We start from the raw sequence: 13,187 nt of genomic DNA on the forward strand, positions 1-13,187 counted from the left end.
AGCCACACAGGGCGCCACCATCATGGATAATGGAACAGGTTTTGCGTTAGCATGAATTTTCTGGGTAAAATTAACTTCAAACTATGCAACTGTAGTGTCTAGCATTAGTGTCCAACTGTAACTCTCAGTGATTTACTTGAATATTTATAGTTTTACAAGAGACAGGCAGGATAAAAATATGAGGCAAAACCAAGGGCATTCTGCAAACATCTTGGACAGATGAAAGGCAAGATTCAGTGACATTAGGCAAAACCAGATACAAGAGTTATGGACTTTGTGCTTTGTGTGATGTGCTTGTGTGACATTGAAAGAGAAGCAGCCTTCACATTAGTTTTCACATAAAAGGAACGGGGGTTTGAAGACTGGATTAAACAGCAACATATAAATAATCTTAAAACTGAAAGCTGGACAAAAAAAAAATACAAGTAAAATTGCTCCAATCCGAAAATCCTGTCTTTGTAGCCCTTTCTCCCTCCTGTTGACACAGGGTAATGATCTCTGGTGACACTGACGTGATGACTGCGTGTCGACAAAAAAGCAGAACTTTCTAAAGAGTAATCAGTTAGGTCAGAGCATGTTATGCCTATGGAGGGCATTTTTTGGAAGAGATCTTTCTTAAAAAGAAAATTGTGAATGCAAACTTAAATGAGAGAAAGACAGCCAAGGTAAACAGCTACTGAGGAAATGCATTTTGAGAGCAGATGGGCTACCCTGATTTTATTAATTTGCACATGATCTTTAACAGGTGTTCTGTTGAATTGCTGCCACCTACTGGTGGAGGATGTATTCCTTTTCTGTACTCTTTAGGCTTCAGTCTTTTGAAGGTATTCTATTATGCATAGGTTTTTCAAGAGTTCTATATGAGACCATATATTACACTATGTAGATTGTTGTGTTGTAATCTGACTACACTATCTAGTTTGTTGCATTGTAATCTGTATGACAGAATGCACGCCTTTTAATATAATTCCTGTCATAAAGTCTATGAATGATCACTGGGATTAGGATACATACCTTCATTATTCCAATATCTGTTTCTGCCCCAGGAGGTATGTTAACACCTTCATCTTCTGGAAAAGGCATCTGAGCTTGGTCATGAATGAGGAGACGGATCCCTGCAGCATGGCTGATGTCTCTCACATATTCAATCTGCTGGATAAAGAGTTCCAGATGGAGTCCTGTATGTCATAAAGTAAATAAGAGGTATGTTATTTACAACATGCACTGTCTGGAATTTCACTTGGCATTACCTATAGATTTGATTTAGTAATCTTTACAGCGATGAATACTGCATTTTTAGAGAGAGATTAATTTTTATTGGCCACATGATCTTTGTCATGTACTTTCATTATGGTTCTAAAAATGAGTAAAAAAAATAAGTTACGTACTTACCATAATGTTCTATCTGTGTTGTCCATTTTCATTCTTACTCAGCATATGGGTTCGGATCAGATATTCGTATCTGATTAGGCCATTATTCTAGCTCATGGCCAACAACAAACTCTCGAGCTTCATCCCTATCCATAATGCACCATTAACATCCGTTAGATCTTGTTTGCAGCTTGACATGAAGAACATAAAGAATTGTCATAATTAGAGTTCAACACATGGGACATGTGGTGCCCCAATAATTTCATTCCTCCAGAATTCACTTGTGATAAATGGAGGGGGATGGAAGGTGGGGAGTTGAGGAAGAATGAAAATGGACAACACTGATGGAACGTTACGGTAAGTACATAACTTCTTTGTCTGATGTTGTCAATTCTCATTCTTCCTCAACGTATGGGACAGAGCCCCAGCTATCTAAATTCCTGGGTGGATTTTAATGAAGGATATTCCTGAGTATGGTTGAAGCAAAGGTTTCTGTTTCTCTCGATACTGGCTCCAATTTGTAAAGGTATTAGGATTTGACCAAGTAGTTGTCCCATATCTAAATTTCTTGTGTAGCCTAGGCTGGAATATAGTGGAAGTGGTCAGAGGTGTAGTTGAAAGAGCCTAAATTGGTTTGTTAGGAGGAAATTCAATTTAGTGGAGACAAATAAAATATGATCTGTCAACCGCTTGGTTATAGTTATGTTTGTGACCAATTTGCCCATTTTGTGATGTGTCAAGAAAGCCAAGAATTGATGTGTCTTCCTAAGTTGTTAGTTCTCTGCAGGTAGAAACTCCATTGCCTATGAAATCTAGTAAGCGCAACATATAGTCTCCTCTATTTGGAAAGTCTGGCTAAAAATAATGGCAGGTTAATTTTGTTGGTTAATGCTGGATTCTGACACTGCCCTTAGAAGCATCGGTATGTGAAGTGTCCCTATCCACGTGGAAAAACAAGATGGGGACTTAGAATATAATGCCTGAAGTTCTGACATTATCCAACAGAAGTAAATACAACTATAAGGACAGTGTTCCAGGTAAAGAATTTTAGATTACATTTGGCTGTAGTTTAACAAGACAACTGTGTCAAAATTTGCTGTGCCAACTGTATATCTCATGGTGGTATGGGATCTTTGTATGGAGTTATAAGTAGAAGAAAACGATTAAAAATGCTTTGCAAAGTTTAGAGGAAGCCGGAGAAGAATTCTGAAAATGGACGTAGAAATTTGAGAAAGGTTCTGAGTAGAAGTTAGACATTCAATAAACTAGCACACTCTTAAAATAAACTAGGTAGAAATTCAAAGACATAATGTATTGGAGCTTTGAAAGTTTCTACCTGACACTGCTCTACTCAACAAATAAAAAAAATCTTCACCATAAATTTCTGTAGATATTTCTTGTATAGAGTTGTTATGGGAAGGTAACAGAATGGAATGGATTTGTGAAAAAGAAAGCATAGGTTGCCTGGCTATCACTGAGGAAAAATCACCCAGTCAGTTTTAGGCTAGAGATGTTTGGATGAATTATGCCTGCTAGGTGAGACAGAAGTTCAGTAGACAGATCTCAAACTGAAGGTGACTACAGAAAATGAGGTCAGAGGAAAGGGAACTATCTTAGTCGAAGTCAGTAACATACAGTGAGGATGGCTTGTTCTTCAACGTGGCTGCTTTCTGAAGTAATCTTTATTAATATGCATTATAAGTGCCTATCACATTTTATATTCTTCCACCTTGTTTTTCTTGTACATGTTTAGTTTGCATAAACTGTTTCTTCCATTTAAATATGCAGTTTCATGTGGCTGAAGTCTGTACTCATGGGCACAAAATGAAAAATTGCCCTTACGATAAGTGAATGAATAAACAAATAAATAAACCATGTCCATCACTTTCCTTCTGAGACACAAGCCATGAGGAAGCAAGATGGACCTGCTCACTTTGACAGCTATCACTTGAACTTCTTCAGAAAATGGTCTATAATTGCAAAGCATTTGGAAGAAAATCGCCCATTACTACACTTTCAGTGTATGTAAGTTGGCATTCTTGGGGGTGCAAAATGCCCTGGACTGTATCCCCAGGAATTATCCACTTCATACAATCTGAAAAGCATTCATGGTCACTGTGGCCTTGGGTAGAGAAAAAAGAAATGACGGGCTAGCCCAGTTGTTTTGACTGCATATACCCGGAAAGACAACCTTTGCCTAACTGAGTTATTGTTATCTTGGGTCTATATTAGAACACCGAACTTTCAAAATTTTGAGTATTCTAATATCAAACCCTATTAATCGAAAATTTAAAACATCGAACATACAGAACAGCAAATTTTTTCCTATGGAAAAATTTGCTTTTCCAAAGCACATACACACAATGCAAGCACACCAAACAAACAGCAATCCACACACATGCACCTAAACTCTTACACCTAACCCTACACTAAACTATACATACACCACTAACAATCCACTTACCTTAACCCAAACCCTAAACCTAAGGTCCGTCACTATCGCACGGTCACCTTACCCGTGTCCTAACCCTCACATCCACACAATCGCACACTTACCTAACCAACGCCCTAACCCTAACTCAGCTAACCCGCCCTAACCCTCACGTCCACACAATCACACACTTACCTAAACCCGACACGTAACTTTCCACCACAGCGCTGAAAATACCAAAGCAACAGAAACGGGCAACTGAATTCTTTCCCTAGGAAAAAAATTGGTTTTCTGTTTCTTCGATATTTTCAGCGTTCGCTGAAAATGGGTCGATATTAGAACACTCAAAATTTTGAAAGTTCGATGTTCTAATATAGACCCATTATCTTTATTGACATAGGTTGTGAGAGAGTTTATCATTGTGTTCGTAGCATCTATTCTTGCTAAGGAAGTAGGACTATTGCTGTTGACATTGACCGCAGAACTTGCGGAATCAATCCTGCTGATATTCTGGTACTGCCAGTTATGAACTATTGTTTGTACTCTGTAAAGGGGTAAAGATGCTAGGATAGACACTGTGTTTAAATATTGTTCCTATAAACTCTAATGTGTATGTCGGTTAGAATTGTGACTTGTTGTTATTGATGGGTATCCCAAATTATGGACAAGCCTACCACACTTACTCTCAAATTTGCACATATAAAAGCTTGTTTGAAGTGGTAATGAGCCCATCATCCCAGAATGGAAATGCGCAGGATCCTTGCAAAGTTTAGTGGGATGCCAGTACTGAAATACACTTGGTGAACACCTATAGTTAGTCCAAAAGGCTGGACTCTTAACTGGTAATGTCAGGCTCCCAGCCTAAATTGTAACCACTTCCTGAATCTTCTGTTCATTGTATGTGATATTACTAATCCTGAAGGTCAGTCAGTCTCATCCAGATGTCCTGCTCAGAAGGGAGAAATTGGGCTGAATCAAGACTAATTACTACTTAGTGTGCCTAACAGACTTGTTCAACACACTGATTCTTGAAATCTATCACCAATATCCTATTTTATCTAGGCACTATAAGAATATTGAGTCAATTACAGATTCTGTTGCTCTAGAGGGAACTTTTGGATTACTCTAACCTGCTTCTTGGGTAACGGGGATGGAAGAGAAAAAGGGAATGATATAATCTCAGCAAAAGATTCTCTGCAAGGACTTCATTATGATTAGCCATGCTTCCTGGTGTAGGATAAGAGATTCCCGACTGTCTGCAGAGAAGAGCACTGAGGTCTCCTTTCAGGAGTCCTGACAGGGTCTAACAGAAGAAGCATCTCTAGACTCTCAGAATTGTGATAGTCCTCTGCCACTGGGGGGGGGGGGGTAGCTATTATTGCTCCCTCCTGTGCCTGGGTGTGAACTGTCTTTGTGTGTGTCCTGTAAGGGACCCTGAGACTTCCTGTAACACATACTTAGACCTCCAGACTGATACCGGGAAAAAGCACTGAAGTGATGGGAAAAGGGGTATTAATGGCAGATAAATTATTTATGTCCTTACTTGTGGGGATAAACCAAAGAGAACTGTAAAAGGTAGCACTGACGAAAGATGACTTGAAAGATAGCACAGTTTCATTGAGGCTCATCCAGACATGTCTCCTAATGGAAATGTCTGACGTCGCAGCCCTAGTGGCGCCTTCTGCAGTAGGCAAGATAAACCTCATGGACAAATAGAATATCATCTATAGGGTAGCCTGTGAGAGACTACTGAGGATGAGCATCAGCAATTTTGGTTCTAGAAAGCAAATTAGACAGTCCTTTAATCAAATCTGTTTGTAGCCTCTTAAAAGGTACTTTAGGATTGAACGGCTGTGTAGGTGGTACAAGTGGGTAGGATCCAAAAACAGGTCCTGCGTACCATCTAAGAGAAAAGTGATGCAACCAAGGAAAAACACCCCCCATTACTCAGAACTGTAGCTTTCAAGGAAGGAAGGAGGGTAAAAGGTTAGGATTGAACCAAAAAACCCTTAGATCTGGTGTTCCAGACCCACTCTGATCCAAGGTTATCTAAACGGAAATGGTCAGGTATATCTAAAGAGTGAATGAGAGTACCTTTCTGTTATCTGGTTCTGAACCTCACGGGGGGACCACTGGTCAGGTAGGGAAAAGGGAGCAAATTAGACTTAGTAAACGTACTCACAAATCCACGAGAAGGAGGGATTGATAAGATCCCCATCTGGATTTCAGCCACAGAAAATTTCCCATCATCTTATCCACAACCTGAATAAAAAGAGCGGAGAGGGAAAATTGGAAGGAAAGGAACTAATCACCACAGGAACCTAGCCTGTCGGATCCGAGTAGGACTTAGGATCTGAAGGAGGTTTCAAAGGTTTTTGTATCCCAAGAGTTTGGATATGAAATCTTTCAAATTCTGTGGAATAAAATTTGTCTGTCAGATCCGAAGGCTTAGGATCCAGTGAAGAAGTAACAGCAAACTTATCGGATATGAGGAAGACTTAAGCCCCAAAGAAGCACTAGGGCTTTGGATTCAAAGTCTTTCTAGTTTTTCTCTGGAGTTAAAATTTGTGTGTTAGAGCTGAAGGTTAAGGATGCCAGGAGATTCTAAAGGCTTTGGATCCAAAGAACTTGGATATGAAATCTGTCACATTCTCTGGAATAAGACTTGTGTCTGTTGGAGCTAAGACTTAAGATCCAATGTAGAAATAACAACCCAAACCTGTCAGATCCAAGGAGAAATTAGGATCCAAAAAGGACTCTAGGGGCTTTGGATTCAAAAAACTTCCTAGTTTCTCTGGAGTCAGAATTCTGTCTGTCAGATATGAAAGCTTAGGACCTGAAGGACAGTGAAAATGTTTTTGATCTGGAGAGCATGGATCCAGAATCATTCCATGTCTCCATAATAAGACTTATGTCTGTCAGATCTGAAGGCTTAGGATCTAATTTAGAAGCAACAGCAGACCTGTCAGATCTGAAGAGAACTTAGGATCCGTAAAAGAGCCCTAGGGGACTTTAGGATTCATAATTATTGTCTGAAGATAAAAATTGTCTGTTGGATCTGAAAAAAACGTAGGATCTGATAATAGGAGTGGAATCTGTTGGATCCGTGGAGAATTAATGATCCGGGGGAGATCTTAAAGATGTTGGATCCGAGATGGCTGGATCCCAAACAGCTCTGGATGACGTTTTTGTTCTTCCTTTTCAGTTCTGAAGAAGCAGGGACTAGAAAAGCTGAGAAACTAGACCTTTTGCCAGGTCCTTACATTTTGTATGGGGGGGGGGGGGTTTGAGCCCTAGCAATGACTTCAGAAAAAAGAAGATTGTGATAAAGCCTGTAATGTCAGCTTATTCTTTCCTGTCCACAGAAACTCATGATAAAAGCTGCAGTTTTAAACAATATAAACCAAGATTGTAACAATGGAATTAAAAGAACTATGATAAATGTTCTATATAAATGAAATATGTATAAAAATAAAAGACTAACACCAAAATGGAAAAATGAAACTGTAAAATAAACTGTCACAATAATGGAGAAAGCAGCTGGTATTAATAGTTATAAAACAGTTCAAAACGTAAAGGGAAGATTTTTCCTTGAAGTAAAGGAGAAAAGTTGATAAACTTGACTTCAGATTAAAATTGAAGAAATAGTAATTTGTTAAAGTTATTAAGAAAAAATAAGAAGAAATAACTTTTCTTTCACAGAAAATTTGAGAGCTGATGGTGCCCACTTTTGAGCTCTAAAGGGGAAAATGAGATCTGAGGGATGTTAGGAGTGATGCATTATGGGTAGGGAAGGAGCTCAAGAGTTTGTTGGTGGCCACAAGCTAGAATAATGGCTGAGTCAGATCTGAGTATTGGATCCGAACCCAAATGTTAAAGAAGAATGAAAATTGACAACATCAGATCAACTGATTTACTGAGTCCAGTGATGCTCTTTAATTAGATTGGTATGATTTTGTACTCAGCTCTGAAAATACTTTTTAAAATATTGCAGTAGTACTGTAGGAGTAGTACAAAAAAAATCTAAGGTTAATCAAAAGATCTTAAAGGTAAATTGTATAAACACTTTCAAACTTATGTTGATGTAACTTGAAGCAGTTCTAGAAGGAATGGACTTTAGTGTAAAGCAGATATCAGATCCCAATGGAAGCATTGTAAAATATGTAGATCTAGCTAATACATATTTTACTGAGTTTGGTGGACTAGATATTTTCCATTCTTCCAAAATGTTAGAGCTGATCCTAATTAGTATTACAAAATAATCAACTTCGGTACAGTTATCAGGCATATCTTTGATAATTATTTTGTTTATTTACTTGCTTACTTATTTGTGTATTTATAAGTGTTTCAGTCATCACTAAATAGAATGAACTTATAGAAATACAAAGCATAGTCAAAATCAAGTTATACACAGAAGGAAGTAGTTAGTATTAACTGACAATTTTTATTACCATGTAGATGAAAATTAGATCCATGTAGTTGTATTTAAAAAAAAATGCAATGTTTTTAACTGTGCTGCTTTCCAGTTTGAAAATATATTTTATACATTTTAACATAACATTAAAGAAATTATATATTATCTGATGTTGTTAGTTTTCATTCTCTCCTCAACTAATGAGCTCAGATGTGATGGACAGATCCGTCTCGGCCATTGCTAGTCTTACTGCTCTGCAAATCTATAGAAAACAGTATATATATTTTTTTATAATTTGCACATTCCTTACATCTGTGTTGAAACTGCTCCCCCACCCCCCTCATTTCCTGCCTTGTCTTTCAGCTGATATAATTTAGCTAGTGCTGTGTCTCCTTTTAATTAACAACCTGTATTCAAACTGGAACCTTAGTTTGAGAGACAGCCTTACAGAACTATCTTCAAGTTATAGAGCTGAGTATATTTTCTGTGTTATTCTGTATTATAGAGCTAAATTGTCTGCTTGATATCTGTGTCTTACTGCTCTGCAAATCTATAGAAAACAGTATATATATTTTTTATAATTTGCACATTCCTTACATCTGTGTTGAAACTGCTCCACCACCCCCCTCATTTCCTGCCGTGTCTTTCAGCTGATATAATTTAGCTAGTGCTGTGTCTCCTTTTAATTAACAACCTGTATTCAAACTGGAACCTTAGTTTGAGAGACAGCCTTACATAACTATCTTCAAGTTATAGAGCTGAGTATATTTTCTGTGTTATTCTGTATTATAGAGCTAAATTGTCTGCTTGATATCTGTGTCTTACTGCTCTGCAAATCTATAGAAAACAGTATATATATTTTTATAATTTGCACATTCCTTACATCTGTGTTGAAACTGCTCCCCACCCCTTCATTTCCTGCCTTGTCTTTCAGCTGATATAATTTAGCTAGTGCTGTGTCTCCTTTTAATTAACAACCTGTATTCAAACTGGAACCTTAGTTTGAGAGACAGCCTTACATAACTATCTTCAAGTTATAGAGCTGAGTATATTTTCTGTGTTATTCTGTATTATAGAGCTAAATTGTCTGCTTGATATCTGTGTCTTACTGCTCTGCAAATCTATAGAAAACAGTATATATATATATTTTTTATAATTTGCACATTCCTTACATCTGTGTTGAAACTGCTCCCCCACCCCACCTCCCTATTCTTGGTTGTGGATTAAATTTGGTGGCTTTTGCAGTGCCTGCCCCACTGTAGATTTGATCTAAGACACTCTCCCAGGACATCTCTTTACCGCATTCTACCTAATAAACCCTTTCTGCACTTGCTTTTAGTCCTTTTTAATTTAATTACATTTTTTCAAACTGTGTGTGGACTAATATTGCTACATATTCAAGTGTGCCAGCTTGCACTGCATGAGAATTGTATTTACTACTGCTTTTGCTACTTTAAAAAAAAAAAAAAAACTGCTTTTACTGTACTTGTGTTTCTTCCTACTTTATTTTGCTTTTGCGTCATCTTAAACGTTCTCAATTGTATTTATTACTGCTTGGTGTAACTCATTCTAAGCCTTTTAGTTTAAACACTTGGGCTTCAGACCAGTTGTTTTACATTGAGAGGGTTTGTGGTCTGCACTGTAGTGGCAGAACAGGTAGCTTACATCCCTCTAAGTTGGGAACTGCTGATTGAGGGCTCAGTGTCTGTTATTCTAAAAGTATATTAATTCTGGTTTAAGCACTTGGGCTTTCAGGCCAGTTATTTTACATTAAGAGGGTTTCGTGGTCTGCACTCTTGTGGGAGGAGAGGCTGGACTCTGCCCTTCTGAGCTGGGAATTTCTGGTTGAAGGCTTATAGTGCATGCATATCTGAATTTCATCTTACTGAAATTGGTACACCTTGTTTGCTGTAGCATAGACTAGATCCAGGCCTGCTGAATCTAGCTTTGTTTGTATAACTTGAGCACTAATCCAGGCATTATTTAAAGTATTCAGTTGTATTTATTACTGCTTGGTAGTAACTTGGTTAAAGTGTAGCTATCATTCTAAGTCTTTTGGGTTAAGCACTTGGGCTTCAGACCAGTTGTTCTACATTAGGAAGGTTTGTGGCATGCACTGTGGTGGCAGGACAGGTAGCTTTCATCCTTCTAAGTTGGGAACTGCTGATTGAGAGCTCATTGTCTGCTTTCTTAAAGTGTATTAGCTCTGGTTTAAGCACTTGGGCTTCAGGCCAGTTATTTTACATTAAGAAGGTTCGTGGTCTGCACTCTTGTGGGAGGAGAGGCTGGACTCTGCCCTTCTGAGCTGGGAATTTCTGGTTAGAGGTTTATAGTGCCTGAATATTTGAACTGAATCTTACTGAAATTGGTACACCTTGTTTGCTGTAGCATAGACTAGATCCAGGCCTGCTGAATCTAGCTTTGTTTTGTATGCTTGTTATTTCCCTGGAACGCTAATTCCACCTAAAACGCGGCTTCTCAGCGCTTCTGTGGATCCCTAGTGATATCTGCATTGCTTACTGTACTTATTTCCTTGCTTCGCTTGAAAGAAAGTTACTGTTTGTCGTTTTTGCATTTAAGTTACCTGTAACACATTGCACTTGTTACCTGGCACTTGCTCGCTAAAGCAATTATAAGTCGGCACTAAAAATTAAAAGCACTACACCCTCGCTCCCCATTGGCCCTTGTTTTCAATTATAAAGGAATTCCCAATATTATTCTAGCATGTCCAAAGGTCAGTTGTCAACCTCCTCTCCGGTCCAGCTGGTGAATATGGGAATCTTGAGGCAATGTTACAACTGCCTCATGTACACAGACAACCCTCTCCTCCTCCCAACAAATTCCAACACATGTGAGAGATGCAACCATATAGCCAAACTGGAGGCTAAGCTCTCTCAACTCAGTACTGGCATAACCAGTCAGGAGGAGAAGGAAACCACACTCACTACAATTCCAGTCTCACATAGACCTACCACGACAGCAAACCAAACACATAATCACACAAAAACATACTCGGAGGCTCTAAATAAAGATCTGCCTAAGCAGCAGAGACCTCCAAAGCAGACACCCAAGCAACCGCTACCCCAAAACAAAACACGTGCAACACATAGCTCACAAAGCCAGTGTGCCGAACAGTCACAGCCCTTAAGGCTAAACAACACACCTGATACACTTGTAATAGGTGACTCTATCGTCAGGCACACTGGCGTCCCGCTCACCAGGCTGAACAAGGAGAAGGTCACGGTGAGCAGCCTGTCTGGCGCTAGGATCCGCCACATAACACAAGCACTCAGGTCACTCCAAGGCAAGTACAAATATGACTCAGTCATTGTCCATGCTGGTGTGAATGACCTGAGACGTACCTCCCTGGACTACATGAAAAGAGACATAGAGGAGCTCTCTGAGCATGTAGCCCAGGCTGGTATGACCCTGACCTTGAGTAGCATCTTACCCTCACCAAGAATGATGCCACAATATGAAGACAAGATGATCAATTTCAACAATTGGCTTAAGTATTGGTGTCATTCAAAGGGGATCAATGCCTGTCAGCTTGGGATGATACGCACGACAAGCCACGATGCTTTGCTAGGGACGGGTTGCACCTGTCACCCCTGGGTTTCGGATATTGGCAAAGGCTCTTGCTACCCCCATAGTGCCTTTTTAGGCAAGGCTCAAAAGACAAACCCACCTCCATAGGTATCACAAGGGATAAGAAACTAAGAGTAATGCTACTCAACGCTAGAAGTCTAAACCTCAAGATGCACACACTCGAAACTCTCCTTAGCATGGAGAACATCGATATCTGTGCAGTAACAGAAACCTGGTTCAGGACTCCGAGAGCACCCCAGCACTACCAGGTTATACCTCATACCATGCTTTTCGCCCCAAAACTTGGACGAACCACAAAAGGAGGGAGTATCGATATTCATCAAAGATACCCACACCTCTAGGTTGGTGGCAAAGCACGAAGCATCAGAGACTATCCATGTGCAACTAACAGTGGGTAAAACTGCCTTCCAGTTTATAGCCTGCTACAGACCACCCTCCCAAACCCAGGAACCCCACTCGGCCTTCCTGAGAACACTGGAAAATATGAAGGTCTCTCCGAACACCATTATATTGGGCGACTTTAACTACCGAAACATAGATTGGGAGCATTACTCTAGCTCCAACACCCTTGCCCAAAGGTTCCTAGAATTCATAAACTCAAATGCTATGGAACAACTTGTTACCACTCCCACAAGAGGGGAAAACATACTGGACCTGATCATCACCAACATGGGGACTCTATGCTCCAGACCAAAAGTGTATCCCTCACTGGTAAGATCAGACCATAAACTGATCTCACTGGATATTCACATCCCGACCCCACCCCCTGCCCAGAAAACCACAGTGAAAAACTTCTCTAAAGCAAATTTCACACTCCTCAAAACCGAGGTGGAATCCTTCAAAGCCCCGGGCCTGTGGAAAATCTGGCCCAGACCGCAGAATCCTTTATAAATGCATTCTATGAACACCTTCAGGAATGCATGGATCAGGCAATCCCAAATAAAACCAAGACCCAATCCTCCAAAGGCAGGCGACCTGTCTGGTGGACCCCAGCCATAAACAAACTATACAATAGAAGGAGGAAGCTATTACATGATAGAGCAAAATCCCAAAAGGGAAGGCATCTCTGATCAGTATTAGCAAAAAACTAAGGGCACTCATAAAATCGTCAAAGGCCAGCTTCGAGAGAAAAATTGCACAGGACACTAAAGATAATCACAAGGCTTTCTTTAGTTATGTTAGGAACCTGGGTGGGAATTCCCAGATATGCTCAGAATTAGTCCAAAATGATAAAAAATACACTGATCCCACAGACATTGCCAACATCCTAGCTGACAGGTTCAGCGCAAACTTCTCCCCCCCCTCCCCACCAAAAGGGCAAATATCTATCCCAGCAGAGTGCTGCCCCCCCGACATCTCAGA

At 39.7% G+C, this 13,187-nt stretch overlaps 1 protein-coding gene across 1 annotated transcript in view; it reads right to left on the reverse strand.

The window, feature by feature from the left end:
- The window catches only part of LOC122790625 (amiloride-sensitive sodium channel subunit gamma-like), a 1,193,300-nt gene that overhangs the window by 870,498 nt on the left and 309,615 nt on the right, over positions 1 to 13,187 (reverse strand). Inside the window, exon 4 of the mRNA XM_044058151.1 lies at positions 1,015 to 1,178. Within this exon, the coding sequence (XP_043914086.1) occupies positions 1,015 to 1,178 (164 nt within the window). The remainder of the gene's footprint in view (positions 1 to 1,014; positions 1,179 to 13,187) is intronic.

The sequence above is a fragment of the Protopterus annectens genome, chromosome 16.part0 (assembly GCF_019279795.1).
Source record: "Protopterus annectens isolate FY-2018-M chromosome 16.part0, PAN1.0, whole genome shotgun sequence".
Taxonomy (NCBI): domain Eukaryota; kingdom Metazoa; phylum Chordata; order Ceratodontiformes; family Protopteridae; genus Protopterus; species Protopterus annectens.